At 52.8% G+C, this 14,533-nt stretch overlaps 1 protein-coding gene across 1 annotated transcript; it reads right to left on the reverse strand.

Annotated features, from left to right (window-relative positions):
- Positions 1–7,533: 7,533 nt before the first annotated feature.
- LOC134154571 (olfactory receptor 14A16-like) lies at positions 7,534–14,533 on the reverse strand. Its single transcript, XM_062601246.1, has 3 exons — positions 14,476–14,533; positions 13,548–13,660; positions 7,534–8,484 (listed from the first exon to the last, which is right to left on the reverse strand). Exons 1-3 carry the CDS (start codon positions 14,531–14,533, stop codon positions 7,534–7,536), a joined length of 1,122 nt encoding a protein of 373 aa, XP_062457230.1.

Genomic DNA, 14,533 nt, shown 5'->3' on the forward strand with positions numbered 1-14,533 from the left:
TGTGCTCCAGCCCTGAACAGTGTGCTCCCTCCAAGCTTTGCACTAGCACCAAAATATGGCACCATGCACCTTTACATCAGCGGGTCCCCGTTGAGCTCTCATGCACCATTGTCATCCTGTGTGCAAGCCATCTTGTTGTGCAGCTTGTTGCACAACTCTGCAAGAGCTGGACAAGGCATCTTCCTGGCCCTCCCTGGTGTCTTGTCAGGAGACTCAACTGGATATGTGTAGGCCCATTTTCTCATTGTAGCTCTGCCATTGTCAGGGTACAGCAAAGGCCAGCTGTTCCCTCTGGGACTGGGAGCTGGGAACCAAAAACAGTCACATGGTTGGCATGGCAGGGACATCAGCCGCCAGGGCCTCATCCCACAGTACCCACCTGAGGCGAGCGAGACAGGCCTAGAGATGGTAGCCAAGTTCAAGCATGTGTCCAGATCATCCGGCGTGTTTGTGGTGATGAGACAGGTTCAAGATCAGGCCAGGAAAGCAATCTGCAGGTCAAGGTCAGGATGAGGTGTGATGAGGGTCATTAGGGTTGAACCCTCATGGATTCACATTCCAGTAATCTGTAGGTAGATCCCACATCAGGCCAAGAGGTCTAGCTATGGCTCAGAGTCCACAGCAACAGTGTCCGGGGCCGGGCATAGGATGGCTGTGGCTGAGCAGAAGACTTGCCTCAGTAGTAAGCAGATATGCCCAGCTCTGCCTGCAGGCCATCAGCTCAGCTCTTTTGAGCCTACAAAAGGCTCAGATGTACTCTAATACTGTCGGTCAGCACCTGGGGACCCTGCATGGCATGCACCTTTCGTGTTGCACTTTTGATGTCACCTGGGAGGCGTGCCATTCTCAGTGAGGCCTTCAGCCTGTGGATGGTGCCCAAGGGAAGGTGAGGAGGTGATCTAAGAAGTCTGGGAGATGTTGAGACCAGAGAAGGCTGCAGAAAGAAGGAGGGCAATGTGTTTATGACAGGCTGATGAGGCAGGTGCAGGCACTGGGAGCAGGAAATAGGAGGAGGTGGGAGTAGAGGTCTAGACTGGGCGGACAGGAGATTGGGCAAGGAAGGACAGAGAGGGCAAGGAGGCAGTGGCAGGGGTGAGGATTCAAAGGGATGGCAACTTGGAGAAAAGGGTAAAGAGGAAAAGAAGGTGATGACAGAGAGAGAGGACTTCTGTATGGCCACATGTTGGGCCATCTGCTTCAGGAGGTGCGGACCACCTCTCTTATCCTGGCCGAGTCATGCCAGAGGAGAGCTCCAGCCACTCTGATCCCTGCCCTGGACCAGCTCAGATCCGGGAGACATGAACATGCCTTGGACACAGTCTGCTGAGACACCCCTGCTGCCCCACGAGGTAGGTTTGGGGAAAAGACCGACCCTCCGAGCTCTCCAAAGAGCATGACAAGCCCCGTAGCCAGGAGGGTACCGGCACTTCCTGACTGTGCAGATGCAGGGCCAAGCTCTTGGGCCACAGCCAGCACGTGCAGCAGCACAGCTAGGAGAGGACAGCCCTGCACTTTCATTGCATGCATGTGGGGAAGGCTGGCAAGTGGCAGCTCCTGATGGAGCCTCAAGCCTGCAGCCTTTCCAAATACACGTTGCTTTGCGCAAGCCAGCACACACCGGTGATACAGAAGAGATGGAAGTGCCCGAGCTCCTGCTGCAAACATGCCCCAGGGCAGAGAGACAGAGAGCTGCAGGGCACAGCTGGTGTCTTGGTGCTGCAAGTGCAGGCGGTCCTGGCCTGAAATGGCCCAGAGGAGTCTCAGGAACAGGCTGTGCTCAGTGCTACAGGGGAAGGCGAGAAAGCCCCAGGGACTGCTGCCAGTCTGTCCCGGGGGGGAAACTCCTTCCTGACCCCAAAGCTGGTGATCATCTGTTCCCTGTGCATGTCAGCTAGATCTGCTTTCCAGCCAGCCCTAGGAGGGGGCCAGCCCCACCAGGGGACAGCAGCATGCCCCGACCCCTTTCCTCTCACAACCTGCAGCCACCTGAGAGTCTTCAGAGAATGGGGGAAAAGAAAGAAATATACAACAGACGTGATAGTGCTGGGAGGAAAATAAATCTTCTCCCAGGTGTTGTCTGCCAAGGTCCTGACAGAAGGAGGTAAGTGCAGACCACAGGGTGCTCCAAGGGGTTGGCTGAGAGCTGTGACACTGGTGATGACCACTTGGAACATCTTCACGTGCCATTTCCTGCAATGTCTGGGTGCTGCATCTGGCACCGAAGGAGCTAGGTGTGAGGAGCTTCGGAATGGTCGTCAGCTGCTGAGAATGGATGTCCTTGTTCTTTATAGGCCATTGAGTCAACCTTTTCCACTGTTGTCCAGCTGAAAAGGCCTGGTATCCTTTGGGGCCTGCAGGTGGGTGGAGCGCTAATCCTCCTGCTAGGGGGGTTGTGGCAGTCCTAGAAGGACCAAGGTTACAGGCAGCTTTGAATCTGAGCCTTCTCGGAGCAGGAATTGGGTCAGACGACCTCCAGAGAACTCTTCCAACATAAATTCCTCCACCATCCTGTGGCTGCACAAGGGCTGCATCAGTGGTGAGATTCAGCCTGTTGCTTTCCCATCAGGAAATGCCCGATGGCAGGAAATGCCAGTCTCCGCTCCCAGAGGAATGGCTGCTGAGAGTGGCAGGAGGTGTCCCTGTCCTTTCCCACAGGAGGCAGGCACAGGCCAGCAGTGCCCAGCAGTGCGACGCGAGTATGGGAACAAACCTGTCGTCAAGCCTGTTTGCCTTGACCTCTTCGGATCAGCTCAGTGGATGGGGCTTAGAGGAGACCTGGAGCTGGAAGATGCTGACCTTCCGCTGCTTCTCTGAGAGTGAAAACACTGCCATTGCTGTCACTTGGCACTGCTGTCTATGTCTTTGGTGGCATCCCAGGCAGAAGAGGAACTGCATCAGCAGCCTTTCTGAGGTGCAGACAGCTCAAAGGCCCACTCTTGTGGCAGCTGCTGGGCACTGCAGCAGGACTCTTGCACTCCAAGGGTGTGGTACCCCACAAAAAAACCTTGCTGGCACCTTGCCTTGTCTCATCAAGCTGCAAGTATATCCTCTGAAGAAAGGATGCTCTCAGGGCCATATCAGCAGGGGACCTCTCCTGCGCCCATCTTGCTGCAGCCTACAACCAACACAGACTGGCGGGAGATGTCAAGCACAGGTGAGGAGAACTGGCACCTTGAAGTGTCCCTTGTCCTCAGGGGGAACATTCGTGCCGTAATGGGGAAGGTCCACCAGCTTCGCAGCTGCAGCAACTCTGTGAAGCTTTGCCAGGGAGCTCAAACCTCCCATCTCCATCAGCCACTCAGCAGTCCTCCTCCCAGGGAGGCAAGGACTGTAGCTGCATCATGTGGGATAACAGCCATTTCCCGAGGCACTTTCAAAGACCCTTCTTTGCTGTCAGAGGTCAGACACTGAGGGCCACTTGGCTCTGCATGCTGGAAAACGAGCAGCACGTGGCACAATTAGCACAGGCCACAGTGTGGCCACATGCCACAAGCATCAGAGGAACTGCTCTTGCTAATTTTACTGAAAGCAGGAAACACTGCCTCAGAACACGCAGCATTAGACCTGTGGCAGGCTCCTGCCTCTAAATCTAGTCCTGCAACAAGACAGCAGATTCCTGTGCACTGCAAGCTTTATCCCAGTGGTGGCAACACTGGCCAGTAAATGGCTTCAGAAATAATTAGATGGCTCCTGGCTTTTCAGAGTCCGTGAAGAGATGGGTTTCTGTCTGCAGAAGAGCAGTGGAATGAGCTTTCCCTGGGAGAGCTGGAAGCACAGAATAGCCCTGTGTGCCCCTCAGCAGACAAGCCCTCTGGAATAGCATGATCCATCCAACTGAGTAAAGCCCTCTGTCCCTGTGGTGCCATGGCCAGAATGGCAGACAACCAGGGGAGGTTGCCTCAGGTTGACTGGGTCTTTGCAAGTGTTTCTGCCTTTCTTCAGACAGTCTGTCCAATTTCCTGGCTCATCTGTTTCCTGCTGCCCAGAGGAAGGAAGTGCTCCACAGCAAAATTCTGCATAGCTCCTTCAAAGACCCAAGCAGTCCTGCTCGAGCTCTCAACAATGTGCTCCCTCCAAGTTTTGCGCTAACACCAGAACATGGCACCATTTACCTCAACATCAGCATGTCCCCCTGACCTCTCCTGCAAATTCCATGGCCACAGCTCCAAAGATGCAGCAGCCTCAAGAGAATTTCTCCCAGGCCCTTGAGTGCCACCACAGGTGGGAGATCGGGAAAAGCTTCCAAAGGGCAGCTCCAGGCACCTTGCAGCACACCCTGAGGCAGCACAGCGCAGGATAAAACCAGCTGCTCAACTCCGCAAAGGCAGTGTTCTCTCCACCTCAAAACCATAGTACAGCTTTGGTTTGTCTCAGCCCTGCTGAAGGTTGTCAGGTTTTGTGTGGAAGGAGGCTGTTGTCAACAGCTGAGCTGATGGTGAAACAGCTGGGGAGGACTCTTCTAGCAGGAGTGCCCTGGAGGAGGGGGTGACTCCAAGAAGAGCGAGGAAGTGGTGGCCTGTGATGTCAAGGAAAGTTGCTGGGCCATGTGGGGGAAAAGCAACGTGGGCGAGAGAGCAGCAGGAATGCAGGGAGCTGTAGCGTGGGCTGCACAAGGAGCCAGTGGAGAGAGTTGGGGTGAGGATTAGCAGGCAGAGCAAGAGGGGTGGCCTTGGAGTGTCTCTGTGCTCTGGAGTGCCTCAAGAAGGGCAGCCTGGAGAGCTGGAGCTGGAGAGAGGAACCTTGGTGGTGCTGCCCAGCTCTCAGCTGCCAGCCAGGCTCCAAAGCTGAAAGCAGAGGCTTGGAGGCAAGGCCATGGGGATGGGGACTGCCAAGGCGTTGTGCTGGGGGTGCCGCCAGCGATCCCCGGGGCTTGGCGAGGGCTGTTGCCACGGTGAGCAGCAGGGCTTGGTGATGGTGGTGGCATGGTGCCTCCAAGGCCCTGGTGGTGGGGCGGTCTGCATGGGGACTGTGTCCCTGCTGGGAGCAGAGCCCCTGGGGTCCTCCCTCTGAGGAGAGCCGCTCCCTGAGGAGGCAGCAGCTGCCCTTGGTGCCGGAGCAGCAGGTCCCCAGCAGAGGATCCTGCAGAGGCACCAGGAGCAGCAAGCAAACGGCTGCTGCCAGGCTGCACACGCACTGCCAGGCATGCCAGAGCACAGGGGCGAGGTGAGCCATGGGGCTGGAGGCAGGGGCAGGCAGCAGGCATGGGAGCTGCCCGGAGAGCAGCCGGCTGGTTTGGCAAAGGAGCTGGGGTGAAAGAGGCAGGCAGGAGCTCCTGCGGCCAGGTGGGAATTTCTTGCTGGCCCTGGGGATTTTCCCTGGGACAAAGCACAGCAACCTGCATGCTCCAAGGCCCCCACAGAGCCTGTGAGCTCTGTGCTGAGGGGCAGAGAGCAGCTCTGGGCCCAGCTCAGCCAGGCCGCGTGCAGCCAGAGCTGCCCTTGCACACAGGCCTCAGGTTTCCTGCTCTTCAGCAGCCACTTGCACCAAGACAACCGCCTCCACCCTGTGAGTCCTTCTGCCCACAGGTGGCCAGCAGCAGCTGCCCGCAGCAGTGCAGCACAGCCGGAGCCCAGCTTGCTCCCACTGAAGGCACAGGCTGCCTCGGCTGCCCAACACACGGGGCTCATGGGCTTCTGCACATGTCCCCGCAAAGGTGCAGAGCTGAGCCATGACGCTGGCCTTGAAAGCCTCTGTCTGACTCCCTGGAGCTGCTGATAAGCCAGTGGGAAGTGCTGGCCAAGAGCAGGAGGTGACTGCCTGCCGGTTTGCTGACTGCATGCTCGGCCTGGCAGCCTGCAAGGACATGCCTGGGGCTGTCCAAGGCAGCTGCCATTTCTATGGGGCCTCTCAGTGACTCCGCTCTGACGATGCTGGTTAGGGAAGAGCCAACTGGACTAGCATGATTGCTGCTGACAATCCCTCCCTCCTCCTTGGATCTGTGAGTGTGCAGGATGGACAGAGCAATGACAGGGCATTTCACAGAATCAGACAGAATCACAGGATGGCTGAGGTTGGAAAGGACTTCTGGAGATCGTCTAGGCCAATCTCCCGGCTAAAGCAGGGTCAACTAGTGCATGTTAGACAGGATTGCGTTCAGCTGGATGTTGAATATCTCCAGAGAAGGAGACTCCACAACCTCTCTGGGAAACCTGTTCCAGTGCTCTGCCACTTTCACAGGAAAGAAGTTCTTTATGTTCAGGTGGAGAATTTCACATTGCTCAGGATATGTTCAGAGGTGTCGTTAGACCCAGACCGCTCCCTCTCCTGAGAATGAAGAGCCCTGATTTGGTGCCTTCTTTGGTTTGGCAATTTTCCTTTTATTGACTCCAGTTGGTTTTGAGAGTCTCCACTCCCTGGACATCCCAGGCATACGCTGTCCCTGAAGATGCCCTCTGCTCTCCCAGTGGCTCCATACTCCCTTTCAGAAGAAGGCATCTGTTATCAGCCCTCTAATATGTGGGACAGCTGCTAACAGAGACTTCTTTGACCGTTCACCCTCTCCAGGGACACTGAGCACCCATAAGTGAGTGCTGAATTCAGCCCTCACTCCCTCACATATCACTTGAAAGATCTGATACCCCTTAGTCCATGGAAAACCTAAGCACAACAACAGGGCCCTTCTGGGTGCAATTCCCTGTGAGCATTCTTGGCTCCAGCTTGGGATGAAGAGCCCAGCCTTCAGGCACGTACTAAGCAGATCTTTTACTACAAACATGCTACTTGGGAGGCCAACGCCGACACAGTGACACAGTGATAGGCCAGAAGGCCTCTGGATCAGAGACACGGGATTTGTGTTCCTGCAGAAGCAGATGAATTCAAACATTCATGCACAAATATGACTATCACAGACAGAATTTCCACAGCACAAGTGTTCTGCAAGACAAACTGGGAATTGCTTGTGAGGAGACATGAGCAGCTCCTTGATGCTAAGCTTGTACCAGCTGGAATAATTTCCTCCTGCCTCCTGGAGCTCCATGTTCCTTATGCTGTAGATGAGGGGGTTCAGTGTTGGAGGGACCACTGAGTACAGAACAGCCACCACCAGATCCAGACCTGGGGAGGGGAAGGAGGGCGGCTTCAGCTAGGCACAGATGACAGTACTAACATACAGGGAGACCATGGCCAGGTGTGGGAGGCACATGGAAAAGGCTTTGTTCCAGCCCTGCTTGGATGGGATCCTCAGCACAGCAGTGAAGATCTGCACATAGGACAGCACAATGAGAAAAAAAAAAAGGACCTAAAGACAAAAAAGACACTAACCACAATAAGCCCAACTTCCCTGAGGTAGGAGTCTGCACAGGAGAGCTTGAGGATCTGTGGGATTTCACAGAAGAACTGCTCCACAGCATTGCCTTGGCAGAGGGGTATTGAAAATGTATTAGCAGTGTGCAGGAAGTAGGAAGAACTCAACTCTTTTCCTTTCAAAATGAAGATAATATAGAAAAGTAAGAAAAAAAGGAATGAACAATTCATAGCCGTGACCAAAAATACTCTAGGAATGATGAAATAATGCACATGGGATGGTTCTTGGTGCTAAAACTGCACCCGTTGAAAAAGTTTTCTCAATGCATCCTGGAGCTCCTTGTTCCTCATGCTGTAGAGGAGCGGGTTCAGTGTTGGCGGCACCACTGCGTACAGAACAGCCACCACCAGATCCAGAGCTGGGGAGGAGAAGGAGGGGGGCTTCAGATAGGCAAAGATGACAGTGCTGACAAACAGGGAGACCACAGCCAGATGTGGGAGGCACATGGAAAAGTCTTTGTGCCGGCCCTGCTCAGAGGGGATCCTCAGCACAGCAGTAAAGATCTGCACATAGGACAGCACAATGAAAATGAAACATCCAAAGATTAAACAGCCACTAACCACAATAAGCCCAACTTCCCTGAGGTAGGAGTCTGTGCAGGAGAGCTTGAGGATCTGGGGGATTTCACAGAAGAACTGGTCCACTGTGATGCCTTGGCAGAGGGGTATGGAAAATGTATTAGCAGTGTGCAGGAGAGAATAGATAAAGCCACTGGCCCAGGCAGCTGCTGCCATTCTGACAGAAGCTCTGCTGCCCATGAGGATCCCATAATGCAGGGGTTTGCAGATGGCAACATAGCGATCATAGACCATGACAGTGAGGAGAGAATGCTCTGCTGCAAATAAGTAGACAACCAGGAAGACCTGGGCAACACATCCAAAGTAGGAAATGGCCCTGATGTTCCAGAGGGAATTGGCCATGGATTTGGGGACAGTGGTGGAGATAGAGCCCAGGTCAAGGAGGGAGAGGCTGAGGAGGAAGAAATACATGGGTGTGTGGAGATGATGGTCACACAGTACAGCTGTGATGATGAGGCCGTTGCCCATGACAGCAGCCAGGTAGATGCCCAGGAAGAAGGAGAAGTGCAAGAGCTGCAGCTCCCGTGTGTCCATGAATGCCCGGAGGAGGAACTCGTTGAGGGAGCTGCTGTTGGACATTTGCTGCTTTGGGGCACAGGGCAACTGTCCAAGGGGGAAAAGACAGTGAGCACTGGTTGTCTCTGACAAAAACTTTCAATTTTTCTTAGAAATACTACCCCCTTAGCCACCCACCCCACAGTATAGACAAATTTCTTTTCTCCTTCTCAGGAAGACCTTCGTTCAGCTCCTCAGATTCAGCTCCAGCTGAGTGTGCTGAGAGGAGCAGAAGTCTGTCCTACTTTACACCAGGCGGTATATGGGGCTGGTTTGTGATATCTCTGATTTTCAGAATTGATGTCAAAGAATGTCCACCTGTAATGAAAAAGAGCTGTTAATATCCTCACACACAGTTCTAAAGAGTTCATGATGCAGCAGAGAAGTTTAGCATTTTTTACAGTTATTTGTTTGCAGATTTTTAGATTCTTCCATCACATCTGGTTAGTGGTCTTTTTAAGGATAGATGTTTTTCTTGCTGCAAGGATGAACATTAGAAGACGAGAGAGGAAAACGGGCTGTCTGCTGCTTAATGCTGGGTCAGGAGTGCTGTTGAGTCCACCTGCCTTGCTCTCAGCTGCCCTATTCTCCACTTGCATTACCCAAAGGATTATTTCACCCACAAGTTACTCTAAAAAAAGACATTGAACTCTGACGAGATCAGGGGAGGCTGGTTTCAAAGCACAGATCTAACTCTGCTCTCTTTCGCAGCACGAGGTGGAGATGTGATGGAGAGAACAGAACGTTGCTCCTGACATACCTGATTCGACCAAGGACTCTGTGAGCTGACTGCCGAGAGTGGAGGAAACTCTCAACACTTCCATTCTAGCCGAGGAAACGCTGGGTTCAGTACAGCTGCACACATACGAAGGTGCTCAGCAGCATTTTCTGGTGTTAGTACCTCCTGAACTACTTGAAAGGGATCTCCAGCATTGCTAAGATCCAGTGGGAGAGCTGTGTCCTTCTGGAGGGCAGCTTCCAAACCCAGCAGGACACCATAAGGACTCACTCACATGTCCTGAAAAGGAGATCTCCGAAAGGGAGAGTCCATTCATTCCCCAGACCCTCAAATCACATTTCCCAGCACCCTGGGATGAGAACAGGCCATGGGCACCTCAGCCCTCTGCAGACACCTCCATGGGAGGACCTCAGGGTGGGTGTCTGAATTTGTAGCTGAACCTCCAGCTGACAGCCATTACAAGAGCAGAAAGGGAGAGGGAGGACCACGGGAGAGTTGCCTGAGTCCAGCCTGCCACAGTGTTTCTGTGGGCACTTTCCTCACATTCCCTGAGCATCTCTCAGCCGCCTGGAGCTGTCCCCACTGGGAGCTCTTTCTTTGTCCCCACGTCTGTCCCCTGTCAGTGCTCCCTGACCCCATGCCACCCACGGGGCATTTGGCTCTGCCCTACAGAATCCTTCTGGCCAAAGGGCCCAGCCCAGGAGCATCTCTGTGTGTGCAAGACCTAAGGAGCAGGTGAGACTAAGCATGATGAGACTGGTGAGGGCTGCAACGGAGATATTGCTGCTGCTGGCAGGTGAAGAGGTGGCTGAAGGAGCTTTCTGGGGTCCTTGTAGACCTATTGGTCCCTCACAGGAACACTGCAGAACTCTCCTCCAGTCACCTAAGCCTAAACCGTCCCTCTCAGTTTTTGCTCTGCCAAAGATATAAAACAAAATCAGAGCCTCCGGAGAGTGCATTCCCTTTCGGGCAAGCCTGCCATGCATGTTAGAAACCAGGAGAGTGATCCGTAAAAAGCCTTCCAGACCCGGGATGGGCTGGGTTCAGAAGACCCCTCCAGGAATCTCAGTGGTGTTGTCCTGCAGCCAGAGACTTACCGTGTCAAAGGCTGTGAAGATTTTCCCACAGTGAGCTCTCCTCTGGCCTCCCACTCCACACCGCCTTTCACTTCTCATCTCATGTCCACAGTCAGTGCCTAGAGGCTAGAGCCCTGCTGCTCTTGGCAGAGGAGCTGCTCCTGGACACCGCTGTCTCTCAGTAATGCTTCCAGGTTGCCATGGGCTCCCTCTGTCCCAGGAGCCCGGCCCCGCTCAGGAGCAGGGGGCAGCTGAAGACAGGAATTTCTCTGTGCCTTGTGCTCCATTCTCTTGGGAAATCATCCCTGAAGTAGATTGAAATAATCACCGACGGTCCCTCTCTAAGCCCTAAAGGAAGAATGATTCCAGCATAACAATTTATTTCATCAGAGAATGGTTATCTGCAAGAGATGGAAATCCCCCACTCGGGAAGCCCCTGTTCCATCTCTTAACTAGGCAGGACACCTGGAAAGGGGCAGGAAGGGAGCTCGTTTAGCCATGGCTCAGGTATTGGTTCTGATGAGTCTTTCAGGGCATCGCATGTCTGTTTACAAGCCCCTGAGCTGCAGTGGGACTCAGATCCCTCCCATGACCTCCACAGGCACAGAGAAGGTGGGATTCCCCTTGCCCAAGCAGAAGTGTGCACAACAAAGATGTTTGCCTGTGAACTCCTTGTCTGAACTGCTGTTACAATCACTGGAGATGGTGGGTGGGAGTCAGTCCCTCACCCACAAACCTCTGGTGTTAATTAAAGAGACAGAGTTAAAGAGACAGATAAGAGTTAAGGAGACAGTTGAAGTATCTGTTTGCTCTGATGGAGCAACTATGAGAATCACATCCTTCTGGAGCATGAGGTGGGGGCCAGGTGGGGAATTTCCTTGGCCATGACACTGGATGTCTAATGCTGCTAGAGCCCCACTCACTACAAAGCTGAGACACAAGCCGATCCCTACAGTGCAAAATCCTGATGTGATTCAGTGCAGACTCTTGATTTAATGATGTAAAATAGGCTGGCAGGTCCATACCGGATGCCTGGGTTGTCCAGCAACACTGTGTATTTCTCTCAGATACAGCATGGCACCTACAGGAAAACCATGCCCCTTTGGCACGTGTGCTGGGCAAGTGCCCCAGGGCATCTTGGGCTTCCTACCTGTGACCAAACAAATGAATCCTACCTCTGCCTTTAGGCACAGTCAGTATCGTCCACATCCAAGCGTGCTGTGTAAATGGGAGGCACATCACACCGGGGTCTCCACTCCAGTCTCGGCACTCTCACACCCTTCTAGCTCTCCTGTCCCTGAGCCTCTTCTCACCCACCCAGATGATATGAACAGGGACTTGGCTAATGATCTCCCCAAAGTGGCTGGATCATGGGCTTTCCAGGGCCTGGGAATTCCTCAGTAGCACCCTGTGCTTCCTGGAGATCAGTTCACCTCTGACACAGGCCCCACGATGCTGCAGAGTCAGCTCAGGCAGCAAACCCATTCCTGAACAGCCCAGCTGTGTTTCTCCCTGGCACTGCAGGGTTTGCTCTCTTAGTGGGAACATCCTTTCACCTTAACATTGCCACCTGCTTTGTATGCCAGCATGTCCCTGCTCTGAAGTGAGACCATCACGTACACTGTGTCCTTGGCCCTTGATAACAGGTTTCACCATCACAAGTCTGACTGAAACATTGCTAGAATGACTAAGGTGTGGTGAGATCACCCGCATGACTGAAAGGAACCAATTGTAGGGTAGCAGGTCTTCAGGAGAGAACAAGGGAGAAGATGAGGAAGGGGGATGTCCTTTGTGCGAAGGGGCAGTTCACATGTGTGGAGCTCTTCCATGGGAGAGGCAAGTGTTTGGGTAAGCACCAGAGTCAGGGTGACATTGTGATGGGAGCTAGACCACCTAATCAGGGTGACAAAGTCAATGTAATGTGAGAAATTCTGTGGCTCACAGGCCCAAGTGATCTTGTGGGACAGGGAGGGAGATGGACTTCAATCTCACAGACATTCTCTGGAAAGGTGAATAGCAGAGTGGAAGCAGGCAGGAAGGGTTCTGGAGGGCACCAGGGACAGCTTCTTTGCACAGTTGCACAGTGGACCGGTACTTGTATTTCCCTCTGTCTGCAATTCCAACGGGGAGGAACTGATCAAGGATGGGACAGTCAGTGTCATGCTTTCCTAGAGTGACCATGAAAAAGCAGAGTTCTATGTCCTGAGCAGAGTGAGGAAGGATAGTTGTGGAGCTCAGACCCTGGACTTCAGGGAAGTAGACTTGGGCCTGCTCAGGGGACTGGTGGGGGGCCAGGAGCTCAGGAAAGCTTGGGAGACTGGCTTCGCTATGCTGGGAAATCAGGACTGAGCTCAGGGCAAAAAGGCCATATGTAAGAATTGGAAGGAGGGAGAAGCTAAAAAAAAAAAAGAAGAAATCAGAAAAATTGTCCAGCAAAGCAGGGATGGTCTTAGGGAAGCCAAAGCTCTGCTAGGATTGGACTTGCAAGGTGCGTCAATGGCATCAAGAAGAGCTGCTACCTCTTCAGTTACAGCAAAAGAGGGAAAAGGAAAATGTGGGCTCACTGCTGGTTCGGGCAGGGAATCTAGTAACAGAAGATGCAGGTAGGTCTGAGGAGCTCTGTGCCTTCTTGGCCCCACTCTCCACCAACAAGGTCTCCTGGGCTGTTTTGCCTGGAGTCAGGACTTCAAATGAAAAAAAGAGCCACAGGTGGAAGAGGGTTCAGTGAGGTATTATTGGCAAGAACTCAACCCCTACAAGTCTCATGAGCTGGATGGGCTGCATCAGAGGACACTGAGAGGGCTGGCCAATATCGTATGAAGGCCAGTCGCTATCCTCTTTGGAAGGCTGTGGAGATCAAGGGAGGTCCCAACGATTAGAAGAAGGAATATGCTCTGCCCATCTTCCAAAAAGGCCACGGGGACAACTTGGGGAGCTGCAGGCCCTTCAGTCTCATTTTGGTGAAGAGTGTTTCATGGAGTGAGTCCTCTTGCATCACATTCCTGGGCATGTGAAGGAGGAGGAGGAGGAGGAGGTAATGGATTTACTGAAGATAAATCATTCCTGAGCAGCCTGGTTGCTTTCATGAGAAAAGCTCTGTACTTGTGGAGGAGAGGAGAGGAGAGGAGAGGAGTGGATGTTATCTGCTGTGATTTAACTAGGTGTCTGATGGTATCTCACACTATTTTCTTGCATACAAGTAAGGCATTACACTGCACTGGGTAGACAGCCGGATGGGTAAAAAGCTGGTTGGATGATCAAGCTCAGAGGGCTTTTGTGAATGGGTTTGGCTTTACCTGGAAGCCAGTGACGAGTGAAGTATGCAAGTGTCCATACTGGGACTTGTCCTGTTTAACAACTTCATCAGTGACCTCGAGGACACAACTCTCATCACGTTTGCAGATGGCACCTAATCAGGAAAACGGTCATAAGCTTGAGGGCTGCCATCCAGATGGACCTCAGCAGGGGAGAGGAACGGGCTGCCAGGAACGTTGTGTTGACTGTGGAATGGAAGCTATGGCCATGCACAACATCATCATTTGATGTCATTCATTCTAAAAGAGACATGGATGCACGTTGAAACCAGGTCCAAGAATCCTTTCCCAGGATGCATTTCTCTGCGTGTCTGATCAGATGATCAACACTCAGGCAGTTCTGGTCCTCCCCCACCCCCAACACGCACATGTGAGTCAGTGAAGCCTGGACGATTAAAGAAGTGAAAAGGTGCCTGTGTGCATCCTTCTCCAGGGGACGTGGTGCTACCAGACAGAGCCGACAGGCCCAGGGAAGGAGCTGCCAACTTCTCCAGAGCACGTGTTCCTGCAAGGTCCAGGAGAGACCTTTGCCCGTACCCTGGCTCTCCAGCTGCAGGCTAGACAAACACATAAGAGTGTTTTTTGTTTGTTTTACCTAAAAGGATGGACAACACATTTCCTTGATTTTGAGTCCCTTAAGGAATACTTTTAAATCAACATGACTAAGAGTCTTGTTGGATCTTTCTGGTGGAGGCTCAGTCCTTCCATTTGACCAGTAATAACAACGCACTTTACTGGAACTCTAGTACTGAGTTTCAGCTTTGTAGTTACTTCTTCCATGTACTGATATAACCTTCCCTCCATGAAGAAATGTTTCTCTACTCTCTTTTATCCCAGCCCTCATTCCTAAAACAGTCAAGGCTGTTTACAAGGACCCAGCAACTTGAATCCAAAGGACACAGACATTTACCTGTTGCAGTTAAGAAAAGTTTCTTCTTGTCTAGTAGGCATTTGATGAGGCAGTTCAT

Source organism: Rhea pennata, unplaced genomic scaffold (genome assembly GCF_028389875.1).
Source record: "Rhea pennata isolate bPtePen1 unplaced genomic scaffold, bPtePen1.pri scaffold_32, whole genome shotgun sequence".
NCBI classification, from domain to species: domain Eukaryota; kingdom Metazoa; phylum Chordata; class Aves; order Rheiformes; family Rheidae; genus Rhea; species Rhea pennata.

What these genes read in the sequence shown, in the direction of transcription:
- LOC134154571 (XM_062601246.1), bottom strand. Translation starts at nt 14,533, where the DNA reads ATGAACTGCCTCATCAAATGCCTACTAGACAAGAAGAAACTTTTCTTA. An exon ending in ACTTTTCTTAACTGCAACAG is followed by an intron (nt 13,661 to 14,475) that starts GTAAATGTCTGT and finishes TTTCCTGATTAG; the next exon opens with GTGCCATCTGCAAACGTGAT. An exon ending in CACTCGTCACTGGCTTCCAG is followed by an intron (nt 8,485 to 13,547) that starts GTAAAGCCAAAC and finishes CCCCTTGGACAG; the next exon opens with TTGCCCTGTGCCCCAAAGCA.